The 13727-nt window shown below is 48.0% G+C and overlaps 5 protein-coding genes across 7 annotated transcripts; 3 read left to right on the top strand and 2 right to left on the bottom strand.

The window, feature by feature from the left end:
• Positions 1 to 151: 151 nt before the first annotated feature.
• Positions 152 to 3900, bottom strand: FVEG_06298 (hypothetical protein). Of its 2 annotated transcripts, XM_018894630.1 has the most exons (3): positions 2449 to 3900; positions 342 to 2400; positions 176 to 247 (listed from the first exon to the last, which is right to left on the bottom strand). In XM_018894630.1, the coding sequence occupies exons 1-2, from the start codon at positions 3366 to 3368 to the stop codon at positions 1494 to 1496; spliced, it is 1827 nt and encodes a 608-aa protein (XP_018751731.1). In that variant the 5' UTR covers positions 3369 to 3900; the 3' UTR covers positions 176 to 247; positions 342 to 1493. The 2 variants fall into 2 exon arrangements, with proteins under 2 accessions (XP_018751730.1, XP_018751731.1); XM_018894629.1 differs by having other exon boundaries at positions 152 to 2400.
• Positions 439 to 2301, top strand: FVEG_15831 (hypothetical protein). Of its 2 annotated transcripts, none has more exons than XM_018905051.1 (2): positions 439 to 2139; positions 2280 to 2301. In XM_018905051.1, the coding sequence occupies exon 1, from the start codon at positions 470 to 472 to the stop codon at positions 1277 to 1279; it is 810 nt and encodes a 269-aa protein (XP_018751733.1). In that variant the 5' UTR covers positions 439 to 469; the 3' UTR covers positions 1280 to 2139; positions 2280 to 2301. The 2 variants fall into 2 exon arrangements, with proteins under 2 accessions (XP_018751733.1, XP_018751732.1); XM_018905050.1 differs by having other exon boundaries at positions 2268 to 2301.
• A 1313-nt stretch (positions 3901 to 5213) lies between the features above and the next one.
• On the bottom strand, positions 5214 to 6308 carry FVEG_06297 (hypothetical protein; the record flags this gene model as incomplete). The annotated part of the gene is made up of 1 exon (XM_018894628.1): positions 5214 to 6308. The coding sequence occupies one exon, from the start codon at positions 6306 to 6308 to the stop codon at positions 5271 to 5273; it is 1038 nt and encodes a 345-aa protein (XP_018751729.1). The 3' UTR covers positions 5214 to 5270.
• A 1773-nt stretch (positions 6309 to 8081) lies between these two features.
• On the top strand, positions 8082 to 8741 carry FVEG_06296 (FK506-binding protein 1; the record flags this gene model as incomplete). Its single annotated transcript, XM_018894627.1, has 6 exons — positions 8082 to 8206; positions 8263 to 8327; positions 8391 to 8451; positions 8512 to 8532; positions 8617 to 8658; positions 8714 to 8741. The coding sequence occupies 6 exons, from the start codon at positions 8082 to 8084 to the stop codon at positions 8739 to 8741; spliced, it is 342 nt and encodes a 113-aa protein (XP_018751728.1).
• A 1318-nt stretch (positions 8742 to 10059) lies between these two features.
• FVEG_06295 (ubiquitin-activating enzyme E1) lies at positions 10060 to 13203 on the top strand (the record flags this gene model as incomplete). Its single annotated transcript, XM_018894626.1, has 3 exons — positions 10060 to 10065; positions 10212 to 12581; positions 12631 to 13203. The coding sequence occupies 3 exons, from the start codon at positions 10060 to 10062 to the stop codon at positions 13201 to 13203; spliced, it is 2949 nt and encodes a 982-aa protein (XP_018751727.1).
• Between the last annotated feature and the right edge of the window lie 524 nt (positions 13204 to 13727).

The raw sequence follows: 13727 nt of genomic DNA, 5'->3' as shown, positions 1-13727 counted from the left end.
AGAGCTTCAGGGATCAGCTGTTCAGCTAACTGTTGAGGTTTCTATTATTGCATGTTGCCAAGGAGACTACACTTCAGTCTCTGATTAACGGAACGTCAAGTCTGCATTTACGAGGCCTTGACATAAAAGGCCACGGCAAAGACCATTAATAGAAGTTTGGCCATAGAGGTCCTTCGGTCAAAAGATAGAACGATATTCAAATCCCTATATATTATATCATTTCAACACGTCGATGGCAGATATAAAACTTATATAAAACCAACCATTAGCGTAGCATCCAATTGGAGTGGCCTCTTTTGGCCTTGATCACCATAATGGGACAAGCTTGCATACATACGTACCTCGGCATCAGAATGACTGCCACATCCTTGATTTCATGTCGATCGACCTCCATAAACCAGAGGCAAAGGCCTCGCATTTCCTCTCCTCTCGTTCTCCTTTCAACAATTGATGAACTAACTCTCACATAATGCAAGTTTCAAAGCTTCTAAGACCCATCTCCACTCAACTGCCGAGCTTCTACATCTCCCGATCGGCCCCGCACTCCCGGGCCTTAAATCGCATCACCGGACCGCCCGTAATAAACACGACCCTCTCACACATCAACATCAAAACCTTCTCGTCAGCCAAAATGGAGTTTCCACCCTTCCACAATTCAATCCTCTGCCCTGCACTTGACCTGGTGCCAGAGAACGCACCACCTGATCTGTTCGCCACGGAATTATCCTTCTTTGCTTCCCATCCATGGACGGCTTCTCTGCTCTGCGCGCCTGATGCAATCCCTTTTCTTCCTTCATGTCGCGTTCCAAAGTCACAAGCGCATGATCAACTTTTTGGGAACACACTCAATAATTCTCGTGGCTTGGGGCATTTCATCAGTTTCTTTCGTGCGCCAAGTCTTGAAGTCGCCAAGGATCCTACACATAATGTCACTGAGATCGCGGTGCTTGTATCGGTGGGCGAAGGTGTAAGTGGCTATCCCGGGATGGTCCATGGCGGAATCGTCGCAGCGTTGTTAGATGAGTCAATGGGTACCATCTTTGATTTGAACGGGACTTTGGGTAAAGAGGCTAGGGCGTTCAAGACGCATAGTGTGACGGGTGGTATAGATGTGAAGTATCTCAAGCCTGTGCCAACAGACAGCGTTATCTGCATCACAGCTGTTGCAGAAGAGATTAATGGCCGAAAGACAAAGGTCAGAGGTGAAATGAAGGATGAGAAGGGCGAAGTGCTGGCGACTTGCTCAAGCCAATGGGTAGCACTCAAACCAAGCTTATGATCAAAGGAGGTTGGCAAACATATATGGTGGTGAGCAGACTCCTGGACTAGAATAAGACTTTATTACTGCCTAGACATAAGAAAAAAAGGTATCAAGGAATGCAAGAGTAACAAAGCAAAAGTGGTATATGAAATCCATACAGGAACCTTTCGCCAATACCGACAAGTCCATCTAATCAAGGTACCCATTATTTCGGCCGTTAGTCATAACCCGATCATTTAGAACTCTCTCCTCTCTCCGACTTCAACCCAGGAACATACGACTTGACCGCATCTTTAACCTTGTGGGGGTCTTCCAAAGCTTCGTAGGCGGCCTCTCGCTTACTCTTGTGTCCCTGCTGCCAAGATTCCTCTCGGTCATCCAACTCACTCTCGGCTGAGCTGATACTGCTCTGGCTTCTGTTCATGACCATGTTGATCATTCTGCCCTCGTTCTTCTTGACGTTGCGCTGGTTCTCCTTCATATCCTGCAGCTCCTGATCCTCCCAGTGCATCGTAATTATACCCAGTCCTGGCAAGTTCTTCTCGAGAAACTCCTTCAGATACGGCAGAGTTGACTTGTCCGGTCGGTATGTTCCGGAATCGTTGTCGATGATCAGTTGATAATATGCAGGATCGTGTGGAGGATGTTCCTTTGGTGGACCTCCAGGGATATCTTCCTGTGGGTGTGTCTTGGTATGAGGGTGTACATCATCTGAAGAAAGAGGCTTCTTAAGCCGTCGAATGAAGAATTCACCTGAACAGGCGATATACGTCTCAACATCTGAATGCATAGTGTGCTTGCTCAACATGTCGATACCGAATTCTTTACCAGTCTCTGTAAATCTGAACATGCCGTCCAAGGTCAGAACATAGGTAAAGGTGCGACCTCCTTCGTCGAAGTGAACAAGCTTCAGGAATTGCTCCGAAGCCTCCGGTGAGCACGCATCGAAATCACCGTACTCTGTCGAAGCGTTGTAATTATATATACGGCGATGCTGACTGTGCAGTGCCTTATTCAGGATTGTGCCGCGCAGGCCCGCTGAAGAGTAAATCGATGCAATAATAGGTCTAAACTCGACAAAACGATGATACAGCTTGGGAGGCACTGGTCCTTGAAGCTGCATCTCATTTGCCTGAAAACTGATAGCATATTAGCATAGCCCATTTTGATCTTAATAAGCAACATACTCGTATTTTTGTGTCTTGCTCTTCTTGTTCCCATCTTGGTCAACTTGCTGATCTTCATCCACTCGGGCATCGTCCTCGGCATTAGCGTTGACTTTGACACCGGCGATTCGACCGATCAGAGGACTGAAATGTTTGACCCATGTTGTTGGTCCAACAGTGTACATTTGCGCATACGGCGGATCCGATGGTCCCAGAAGCTCCATGCTCAAACGCAATAGAGGTGTCATGTGAATGTTGTGAGTGACAACACTGGTAATGGCTTTGGCAAGATATGCTCGTTTGCTCATCATGCGCTTCTTAGCCTCATAAACACGGCCAGGAGCGGGAATGCCTTTCCAGTCTGGGCCTATACTGGGCACTTTAATTGTGACATTGCCCAATCTATCATCATGATCGGGGAAGTCTTCATCGTACATTCGGCACTTGAGAGTGAAGCCTGTTGGTGGGACGTTGGCGACAACCCATTCATCTTCCCATTCCGGTTCGGTCGTCTTCCTTATGGTTTTCGTGCGGTGGGTGAGATCGGGATCCTCCTTATGCCGCTTCGGCTGGGTACCTTTTAGAGTCGCATGAAGGAAGGGATCTGAAGAGGCTGTAACAAAGTCGCCAGGAGCAAGATTTGAGGCGCCGTGGAAGATGAATCGAATGGTATAGCCTTGCGGTGCATCAGGAAGAGGGGTCGGGTCGAAGCCACCAGGAGGTCCTTTTGTAATCTGATGTACACGGTCCTTAAGGCCGGTTCCAATCTTTGTAGGGCGCTTTATAGCATGATCATGATGATGCTCCTGTCCGTTCTCCTGTGTATTTGTTCCGTTTGTCTGTTCTTGTGCTACCCCATTGCCATTCTGTGTCGCTGTCTCGTCGTGGCTGTGGCCGTTTGTTTGGCCATCACCGTTGGTGCTGCTGATTGGAGCGGTCATTTTCTTACTAAACCCTTGTTTCTGCTGAAGAATGCGAAAGAAAGATCAAGATTGCGATCTAACGGGTTTGCGCCGGATGATATACTGCTCGATACAGTAACCAAAAAGACTGCGTCACTTGAAGGAAATAATGTCCTATCATCCGGGGACCCGAGGGATGGTCTTGTTATGACGATGAAGGAGGAGGGTTGAGTTCAATAACGGTTAAAAGAGGCTGGATCGTAAGGGTCCTGTCTTCGATAGATGGTGTGATAAGCGCCGTCGCAACCGTGGCTTTGGAACTGAACTAGAACTGCAACTATTATGATGGCGGCAGACGGTGGCTTATATTTGAAGAGCGCCGTGCCAACCAGGTCATGATAATTTCCTAATCTCGTTACAGTCCATGGCATGAGAACTTCACAGCCAAGGCTAGACTTGGTCTACCTACCCACAACAACAGCGGTATAACTCAGCACCTCTTGGCGCCATGAAGCGTCGCAAGCTCTCATGGCCAAGTCATTAAAAGCACCATTGAATTTGCTATTTTCTGACGTCACCTCGAGTTGTGTACAGGGAAATGCATGCAGGACTTCCCGGCTATAGCGGCATTTGATGTGCCAAGGGCTGGGCTGTAGCGGCTATGAGTGCCGCCCAGCGTGGAAGCCCATTGAGATTCACCCACTTGGATGGGGCTTTTGGGGGGACCCTGATCACTTTTCTCGGCACAGCCTAGCAATTCTTTACGCGATGGCTTCGGAACGCGGCTCGCTTGTCAAAAACGACTTTTAGTTCAATCATGAGATCGGCATCGTAAATTTCGATTCTGTTTGTTCATGATCGACATTCTAACGTTTCATATATTCTCTCCAATCATCATCTACTACCACTTTTGGTAACAATATTCGCTTACGCGCAAGCCGTCCGTTTGCTTCTCAACATTGTATCACAATCCTCAGCTCGAGTCAAGACACTAACATGTGCTACTAATGTCATTAGATAATTGAAGGCTCAAGCTCGGATCTCGGATCCAATGTTGGCCAGGCCTTTGTTCTAGACAACAACATAGCCTCCATCTAATCATTCCACTATTAGTTCTAAGGCTGTTTAATGTCCATCATTCAGAATCTGCCAAACCCATGTCTAATTAACCTTTATACGAACCAGTCAGCCCGGTCTAACTAAGGTAGTTTAAATGTCCGAACGCGTTAGCGATAACTCAGGAACTCTTGTTTTACGAAATAGCGAATGAGAAGTCATTCCGCCTCCTTTATTGGCCTGTTCTTAAGCTTTCTGATGCTTTATGCATGTTGTTACTCTTATTAGCAATCCAAGACCGACACCTACTAATCTCATAACCACGGGACATACATACTTAGAACACATCTCTACGAGGAGACCAATAGATCGATCTTCTTAGTATTCGGCATCTCCGTGAACGATATCACTCAACAACAATACATTCAGCCGCACATAGCTTCGCTACTTGCCTATTCAGCTACGGCACAGAAACCACGTGGACTATCATGGTCTCATATCAGCATCCAAATCAAGTCTCAGCCGCTCGTTAAGCTGGCTTGAATGGATTAGGTGGTCATTTTCCTGCCAAAACATGCATAGGCAAGATACTCACTCAAGCCATGCCTTTGCCTCGTATGTGCCACGGTCTGACTCAAACGCCGGCTATTGTCAAGTAGGAAGCACGCATATTAACTCGAGAGCATTTGTTTCCATATATCATTTGAAACAGTTCGTGCTATTCTTTGTGGCATATTGTTTCTTCGTGGATGAAACGTTGAGCCATTGCTATACACTCCTGATATTCAACATAGCAGTGGCTTCCCTTGACCAAGGCATATTTCACATAAAATGCAGACACAGATAAACACAAAGCGATCCCAGCACTAATTAGTGGCTGAAACATTAAAAGAGACCATAAACCGAATCAATCACCCTCCCAATCCTCCACACACAACCATTCGAACCACACTCTCTCTTCTCAACCTTCGCATTCATAACCCTGCCCCCTTCGACTTCAAGCTTAAATCCCGCGCGCCCCTTGATATGTTTTCCATCCATTCTCCCAAAACCTGCCATGAGGAGGAACCGTGTCGCATCGGCGTTACCAGGGGCCTCAGCAGTTTTCGTAAAGGACTTCAGCGCTTCATTCGAAGGGACGAGATAGACAACCTTGGAATTCTCCTTTTTACGACGTCCGGAGAACGACATGTCGAGACGATCTCTGGGGAACCATGGGGCAACGGTGTATAGCAGTTCTCTAGCGCGAGAAGTCTCAGGGTCGGCGGCCAATATATCCTTCATTGATTTGGAAGGGGAATGCTTGATGGTTGGTAGAGAGCGATGATTCCTGGCGGAGTCTTCACCGAAATAGGTGAGCAATGGATCAAGAATGTTGTCTATTTTGTACACGACGCCGTTTGAAGCAGGAACACGAAGTGGGTTGCCTCTCTTGTCTTTCAGGAGTCTAGCTTGTGTGCCAGCACGCACATCAGTCTTCGTCAGGCCTGTGTTGGTGGTGATATCCCCCTTCGAGTCGGTATGGATTGAGAACCCCTCGATTGAGACGATGTTCTTATTGTATAGATCATGTGGAGTGAGTTTACCCGGCAGGATATGCGTACGCAGAAGAGCGGCCAAGAGAGGGTAACCAGTTGCTGTGGTCAGCTTCTCCGTGAGGCCAGGGACCTTAGCAATCGCCTCGTTGGTAGGGGCGAGGATAGTAAAGTCGAGACCAACATTGTTGTCATTGAAACGCTCCTCGAAGGCAGGCTCGGGGATTCCATTGCCATTACCGGTTGACTTGAAGAGTTCATAGAATGCAGTTAAGTCCTTGTGCTGTTCCAGAACAGTGAGGACAGCATTGGTGCGATTAACCTTGGCTGATGCTCCAGCCAAGAAGTAGATGGAAGCGCACAGCGCTGCTTTGAAGAAGTTGGTCATTTTTCAAAAAGGAGTGTCGAGTTGTAATTGTTCTGCTGAAGCTGATATCTCGCATCTTGAATCGCGGCGCTTCGTGCCATTTTATAGATATTTCGACACTATCACTGGACTCTGTAGCTTTGACGATGTTACCCAAGTCGAGTATTACTGTGCATAAATGAAAAGAAATTCGGGTTTTCTTGATTTTGGAAATTTTCAATGCAACGCTCTTTTGCGCCGTGGTGTTTCATGCTCTTATACTCAAGTTAAAGTATGTGCTACTCCTTAGTTGATAAAAATTACACCATAACAAGTGAACCGTGCGCTGGAGATCAAACAAACTTTTGAACCCTGATTCGAGCCCGGACGATCATACTTCTCATAGGCCAGCTTTATTCTCAGCCCTTTATGATTATTTTGATATGTTATGCGGCCGTAGTCTTCCGCGGCAGCGTCCAGCGCTTAGACATGCATCAATATATAACACCAGTATCTAGACAATTTTATGGCATTCAATGAGGATACTGAGTATCGTTTATATAGTGAATCTCTTAGTTTATCATCTAAAGCCGATATCTCAGTGTACGTTTTAGTGATAATGAAGGACAATATCGCACCACGTAACATAGTGTTTCCTCGATACCGGTTACTTCAAGTTATCACACTTAACGATGACTTAAATAATCTGCTTTGTCAGGTGCGAGTATTATATTGTATATAATCACCATATGAAGCTGAGATAGTACTAGGGGTGAAATCTGATAGAAATGTATAATAACTGAAGGAATATAATATAAATACTCAACATGATTCTACCCATACACCTGTCATTTATCCCTTACCCTAGAACAGTGTGATTTTCGCCATAGCAGGCTGATGCGCTACCTCAATATCTACGACGAAGGAAGATCCGGGGAAACTGGTGGCTGAAGCAAATTAAAGCGAGGTTCAGACCACGCTGGACTGAAGCTTTCCTGACCGATGTTTCTTCTTAAGTGTTACTATTTTAATCTTTTGTCCCTGCGAAATGCTTAACGCGGATGACGTTGATAAAACTTCTAAGTACCGACTTAAAAATATACTCTTTTTTTTGCAGCACCTGTCGCCGTAGCGGGTGTACCTCCGAAACAAGGTACATCTCTCATCGATAGGCGCCGTTGTTCAGGGTCCGAGTCCCTTCTTACATCGGCCAAGGACAATAACGACATCTACTTTAATGCGGTATTTTATCCGATTGATTCTGAGTGACATTAACTCCCCGACCAACAGGTGTTCCTATTGAACCAAGTGTACTCGTTCTGGGGGATGAAAAGGCTGATGAATGGAAGTATCTTTTGGCTGTCAGTGACCTCCTTGGATTCCGTGAGCTTCTCCCAATCGTCATCCCTAGTGGGGCCTTCAGGCGAGCTGATTGGTACCAATCGTCATTCCAGTTACCATTGCCCCGCCGTCGATCTGACTGCCCCGCCATTTGCTACCCTGAGATCCAATTGAAAGAGCTTATCGAGCTTCTGAAGCCATTGATCATACGGGGAGCTCAACAGAAGAAATCCAATCCCATTGTTCCTGTTCCTGGGCCTGGCACCGCATCAGCAAGCACCGCACTTCACTTGCCTCGTCCCAACGCTTGCTTTAGGTACAGTAGGTACTGTAGGTATAAAGCTCCACGCTCGCCTCCTCTTTTTCAAGATGCGCCCTTTCTCTCCTGCATCCATCTCTCGCGTTACTCGCACATCCACTCGAATCAATCCCTTTTTTACCCAACCTCGCAACTTTTCTTTCACACAAGCCATAATGGGTGTTCAGAAGACCATCATCTCCGAGGGCAGCGGCCCCTCTCCCCAGGTCGGCCAAAAGGTCACCATCCAATACACCGGCTGGATCAAGGACGAGTCCAAGCCTGACAACAAGGGCGACCAGTATGTTCATTTGTGCGCCCACTGCTCTTGAACGTAGTTGACAACTCTCTTCACAGGTTCGACAGCTCCGTCGGCCGTGGTGCCTTCGTCGTGAATATTGGTGTTGGCCAGGTCATCAAGGGTGTGTCTCCCTATACAGTTTCGGATTCGTAACGCACAAGACAACAAAGCTGACTCAAAACAGGCTGGGATGAGGGTGTTACCCAGATGAAGGTCGGCGAGAAGGCCCTTCTCGACATCACTCCGTAAGTGACATCAACATCCTCAGATTAGCTGATACTTGTAATGCTAACAATCACTGACAGTGACTACGGCTATGGTGCCCGGTAAGCTCTCAAACACGGGCCATTGGCCATGATGCCTCTGGTGGCCAAGCTATACTATGAGGAAACAGCTAACACAGATAACAGTGGCTTCCCCGGTGCCATCCCTCCCAACGCCACTCTCCTCTTGTAAGTTGATTATAGGCTACCAGATAAATGAACAGCCTACTGACTACTCCTTCAGCGAGGTTGAGCTCCAGAAGATCAACTAAGTCTCCCAATTATCTACCGCTATCCTTCGATCGACTTTGGAAACATGAAGCTTCAACGGGCTTATGATGAGCTGCAATGCTCAAGAAACAGAACGATCGACCTGATGCTCATTATACCCCTACAGACATGTGGCATCGGGGTGCAGTATGGACTAAGGAACCAAACATGGTGACTTCTACATATTTCTTAGGGACGGTCAAATGAAGAATAATTGAGATCCAACGTGAACCTCTGCAATGACCACTGCTGGCATGAGTTGCTGGTGAACCAAAAGATGCATCAATAATTTTCAAGCATCTCAGTGCTCTGTCCCAAGCTGCTAGTCAAGTATGTTTCTTTGTGGCGTAACTGAAGCTCTTGGTATGGCATCATGCGTAAAAATGCCCCACGTCCATCGACCCCGCCATTAAATCTCATGATGGACCTGCATGGTTTTGAGGGTGCCTGAACAAGAAGGTCGAGATCGCTGCAGTGCCCTGAAAAATCATACTGATGTGCCCGCAAGAGTTCTATACACCCGAAACTAACCGTGTCAAGTCAATGGAATCCAACAGAAGCTTAGAATTAGTAGCAATCAAGTGCTAGAGGCATGAGAGGGGCGTCACCTACGTTTAGCTTTTACCCTAGCAACCTTGAACGTCCATGCAGACCTCAGTTGACTGGCTGCGGGGCTGCGGGGCTGCTGTGCCACGCTGAGCTTGTGTACTTGAGTGAGGTAGTGAAGGCGCTTCAGAATAGGCTGATGTTGGGTGAATGATTCATCGAAACAGTTCAAAATTGTTCATTGCAGTAAATAAAGCATATATTACTACCTCAGTGAATACAAAATGAACTATCTAGGTACCTACCTAATAACAGATGAATATCGATGCCTTTCAATGATTGATACCTCAGGCCAGGTGGCTTATTAAAGCTGAGGCGCCCGCTGACAGTATGGGCAGTGGGGCAAGACAGCTCTGCCTGGGGACTCGGGCCATTACCTCATCACCATAGGACACTTCATGTCGCACTCTCTTCCACTCAACCTTCAAAGTCAGAACCTCTTTTCTTACAAGCCACATTTGACCATACTCACAACACGACTTTTACGACTCTACGGTCTGCGACGGAGATTCATATCGCTCGCGGATAACTCATTCTCCTTTCTCCATCTCTCACCGTCCTCTTCTACTCTTTGGCGGGGTTGAGCTTTGCCTGGTGCTGGATCGCCCTCGCGACGACTGACGCAGCGTTTCCAACATTACCACCTCTTCTAAAACGGACAAGCTGGGGAAGCGAAAGCTCTCCAACGGGGAGTCACCTACCCATAAAAGAATAATGGCCGTAAGTCTAGATCCTCTGTACTCCCTATCTCGGCTTGTCGCCTGTCAAACTCTTGCTCGAAGCATCAGAACATGTGAAACGCAAATGGCACTTTCACCATGAACATGCAAACAGGACCCGAAGATTCTAACAGTCCGGCTCAATAGGAACAAAAGCAACCAGAGGTCGACCTTGCGACCCGAATGCAGGTCGATGAGTCTGTTGTTGGACATAACGAGATCGACGAGTCCCTCTACAGCCGACAACTTTATGTGCTGGGCCACGAAGCCATGAAGCGCATGGGTGCTTCGAATGTGCTCATCGTCGGTCTAAAGGGTCTCGGCGTGGAAATTGCCAAGAACATTGCTCTGGCTGGTGTCAAGAGCCTCACCCTCTACGATCCTGCTCCAGTCCAGATTGCGGATCTCTCGTCCCAGTTCTTCCTCACACCCAGTGACGTCGGAAAGCCCAGAGATGAGGTCACTGTGCCTCGTGTCGCCGAGCTCAACGCCTATACCCCCGTGAAGCTCCACCAGTCACCTGGCCTTGATGGTGAACTTTCGCAGTTCGACAAGTACCAAGTTGTTGTTTTGACCAGTGCACCTATCCACCAACAAAAGGCTATCGGCGACTACTGCCACAGCAAGGGCATTTACGTCGTTATTGCCGACACATACGGTCTTTTCGGCTCCGTTTTCTGTGACTTTGGCGAGAAGTTCACTTGCATCGATCCTACTGGCGAGACTCCTCTCAACGGCATCGTGGCAGGTATTGACGAGGAGGGCTTGGTGTCTGCACTTGACGAAACTCGACATGGATTGGAGGATGGCGATTATGTGACATTCTCCGAGGTGGAAGGAATGGAGGCACTGAACGGAGCCGAGCCCCGAAGGATCACGGTTAAGGGCCCATATACCTTTTCAATCGGCGACGTCTCTGGACTCGGTCAATACAAGCGAGGTGGCATGTACCAACAGGTCAAGATGCCCAAGATTATCAACTTCAAGGACTTCACCACTGCGCTCAAGGAGCCCGAGTTTCTTATCTCGGATTTTGCCAAGTTCGACCGACCTCAGCAGCTGCACCTCGGTTTCCAGGCGCTCCATGCTTTCCAACTTACTCACAAGCGACTTCCCAACCCCATGGACGATGATGACGCTATTGTTGTTCTTGGTGCCGCCAAGAAGTTTGCCGAGCAGGAGGGTCTTGACATTGAGCTGGATGAGAAGCTTCTGAAGGAGCTGAGCTACCAAGCCCAGGGTGATCTTAACCCCATGGCTGCCTACTTTGGTGGTATTGTGGCACAGGAGGTTCTCAAGGCTGTTTCTGGCAAGTTCCAGCCCATCAATCAGTGGATGTACTTCGATTCTCTCGAATCCCTGCCAACATCTACCAAGCGATCTGCCGAGCTCTGCAAACCTATCGGTAGCCGATATGATGGACAAATTGCTGTATTCGGTACCGAGTTCCAGGACAAGATCGCCAACCTGAAGCAGTTCCTCGTCGGTGCTGGCGCCATTGGTTGTGAGATGCTCAAGAACTGGGCCATGATTGGTCTCGGAACAGGACCCGAGGGCAAGATCTGGGTGACTGACATGGACTCGATCGAGAGGAGTAACCTGAACCGTCAATTTTTGTTCCGCGCCGATGATGTTGGTCAGATGAAGAGTGACCGTGCTGCTCTTGCTGTTCAACGAATGAACCCTGACCTCGAAGGCCACATGGTAACACTCAAGGAACGCGTTAGCCCCGAGACCGAGAATGTTTTCAACGAGGACTTCTGGCGAAACCTTGATGGTGTCACCAACGCTCTCGACAACGTTGAGGCTCGAACATACGTCGACCGCCGATGCGTTTTCTTCCAGAAGCCACTCCTCGAGAGCGGTACTCTTGGAACCAAGGGCAACACGCAGGTCGTGCTGCCTCATCTCACCGAGTCTTATTCATCCTCCCAGGACCCTCCCGAGAAGGAGTTCCCTATGTGCACAATCCGAAGTTTCCCCAACAAGATCGATCACACTATTGCTTGGGCTAAGGAATACATGTTTGAGAAGCTTTTTGTCAAGGCTCCTCAAACCGTCAATCTATACTTGACCCAGCCTCAGTTCATTGAGAATTCTTTGAAGCAGGGTGGCAACCAGAAGGAGACTCTTGAGACGATTAGGAACTATCTCACGACCGAAAGGCCACGAACCTTTGAGGACTGTATTGCCTGGGCTCGTCAGTTGTTCGAGACTGAATTTTCTAACAAGATCCAGCAGCTCTTGTATAACTTTCCCAAGGATTCTGAGACCTCGTCTGGCACTCCTTTCTGGTCCGGACCTAAGCGAGCTCCCGACGCGCTCAAGTTCGACCCCAACAACCCTTCTCACTTCGGGTTCATTGTTGCGGCAGCGAACCTCCATGCTTTCAACTACAACATCAAGTCTCCTGGAACCGACAAGTCCATCTATCTGCGGGAATTGGATAATGTCATCGTTCCCGACTTTACCCCTAGTTCCAATGTGAAGATCCAGGCCGACGATAAGGAGCCTGTGGTAAGTATTTTCACATCGGATTCAAAAACCATTACTAATCCGTGACTAGGAGCCCGAGTCAAGCAACTTCGATGACAATGACGAGATTGAGAAGCTGACCACCAGCCTCCCGTCGCCCAGCTCTTTGTCTGGATTCCAGTTGGTCCCTGTTGACTTCGAGAAGGACGATGACTCGAATCATCACATCGACTTCATCACTGCTTGCAGCAACCTCCGAGCAGAGAACTACAAGATTGAGCCTGCTGATAGACACAAGACCAAGTTCATCGCTGGCAAGATCATTCCCGCCATCGCCACGACCACGGCTTTGGTCACCGGCCTGGTGGTGCTTGAGCTGTACAAGATCATTGACGGCAAGGATGATCTAGAGCAGTACAAGAACGGTTTTATCAACCTGGCTCTGCCTTTCTTTGGCTTCAGCGAGCCCATTGCTAGCCCCAAGGTGGAATACCAAGGCCCTGACGGCAAGGTTACGTTGGATAAGATTTGGGATCGTTTTGAGATTGATGACATCACTTTGAAGGAGCTATTGGATACCTTCAAAGCCAAGGGTTTGACCATCAGCATGCTGAGCTCAGGGGTCAGCCTTCTCTACGCTTCTTTCTTCCCCCCTTCGAAGTGAAGGAGCGCTATGACCTCAAGCTGAGCCAGTTGGTTGAGACGATCTCAAAGAAGCCTATTCCTTCACACCAAAAGGAGGTCATTTTTGAGATTGTTGCTGAGGATCTTGCTGAGGAGGATGTTGAAGTGCCCTACATCAAGGTCAAGATGGCATAAACACTGTGGATTTGAGGCTTCTGAGCAGTCTTTTGAAATATGTATATGGGATGTTAGAAACGACTGGAGTGCAAATGAGCACATGAACGATAAAAGGATTCAGCTTATAAAGATAGATAAATTCGTTGCTGTATGACAAAGCTTATGCAGACCTTCATTCGATTTGCTGTTGACAACTCTGAGGCCCTAATGATCTTCTTTTCGCGTACGCAAACGTAAACATATGGTGAACTGCTGAGACTGCGACCTTGACTCGATGAGGAAGGGAACCTTTCTTTACCAAGCCAGTCGTCATGATGGACATGGGCTTATCAAGACAGTAGAGCATGATAACTAAGCAGCTCGCAGTAAAGCGGGGTCAATCATTAC

Source organism: Fusarium verticillioides, chromosome 2 (assembly GCF_000149555.1).
Source record: "Fusarium verticillioides 7600 chromosome 2, whole genome shotgun sequence".
Taxonomy (NCBI): Eukaryota; Fungi; Ascomycota; class Sordariomycetes; order Hypocreales; family Nectriaceae; genus Fusarium; species Fusarium verticillioides.
The sequence above is the reverse complement of the archived record's forward strand: the minus strand, read 5'-3'. Positions and strand labels throughout refer to the sequence as shown.

Bases quoted from the DNA above. Each gene is read 5' to 3' on its own strand.
- FVEG_15831 (XM_018905051.1), top strand. From the start codon at position 470: ATGCAAGTTTCAAAGCTTCTAAGACCCATCTCCACTCAACTGCCGAGC.
- FVEG_06298 (XM_018894629.1), bottom strand. From the start codon at position 3,368: ATGACCGCTCCAATCAGCAGCACCAACGGTGATGGCCAAACAAACGGC. The intron at 2,401-2,448 runs GTATGTTGCTTA...ATATGCTATCAG, and splicing joins AGCAAGACACAAAAATACGA to TTTTCAGGCAAATGAGATGC.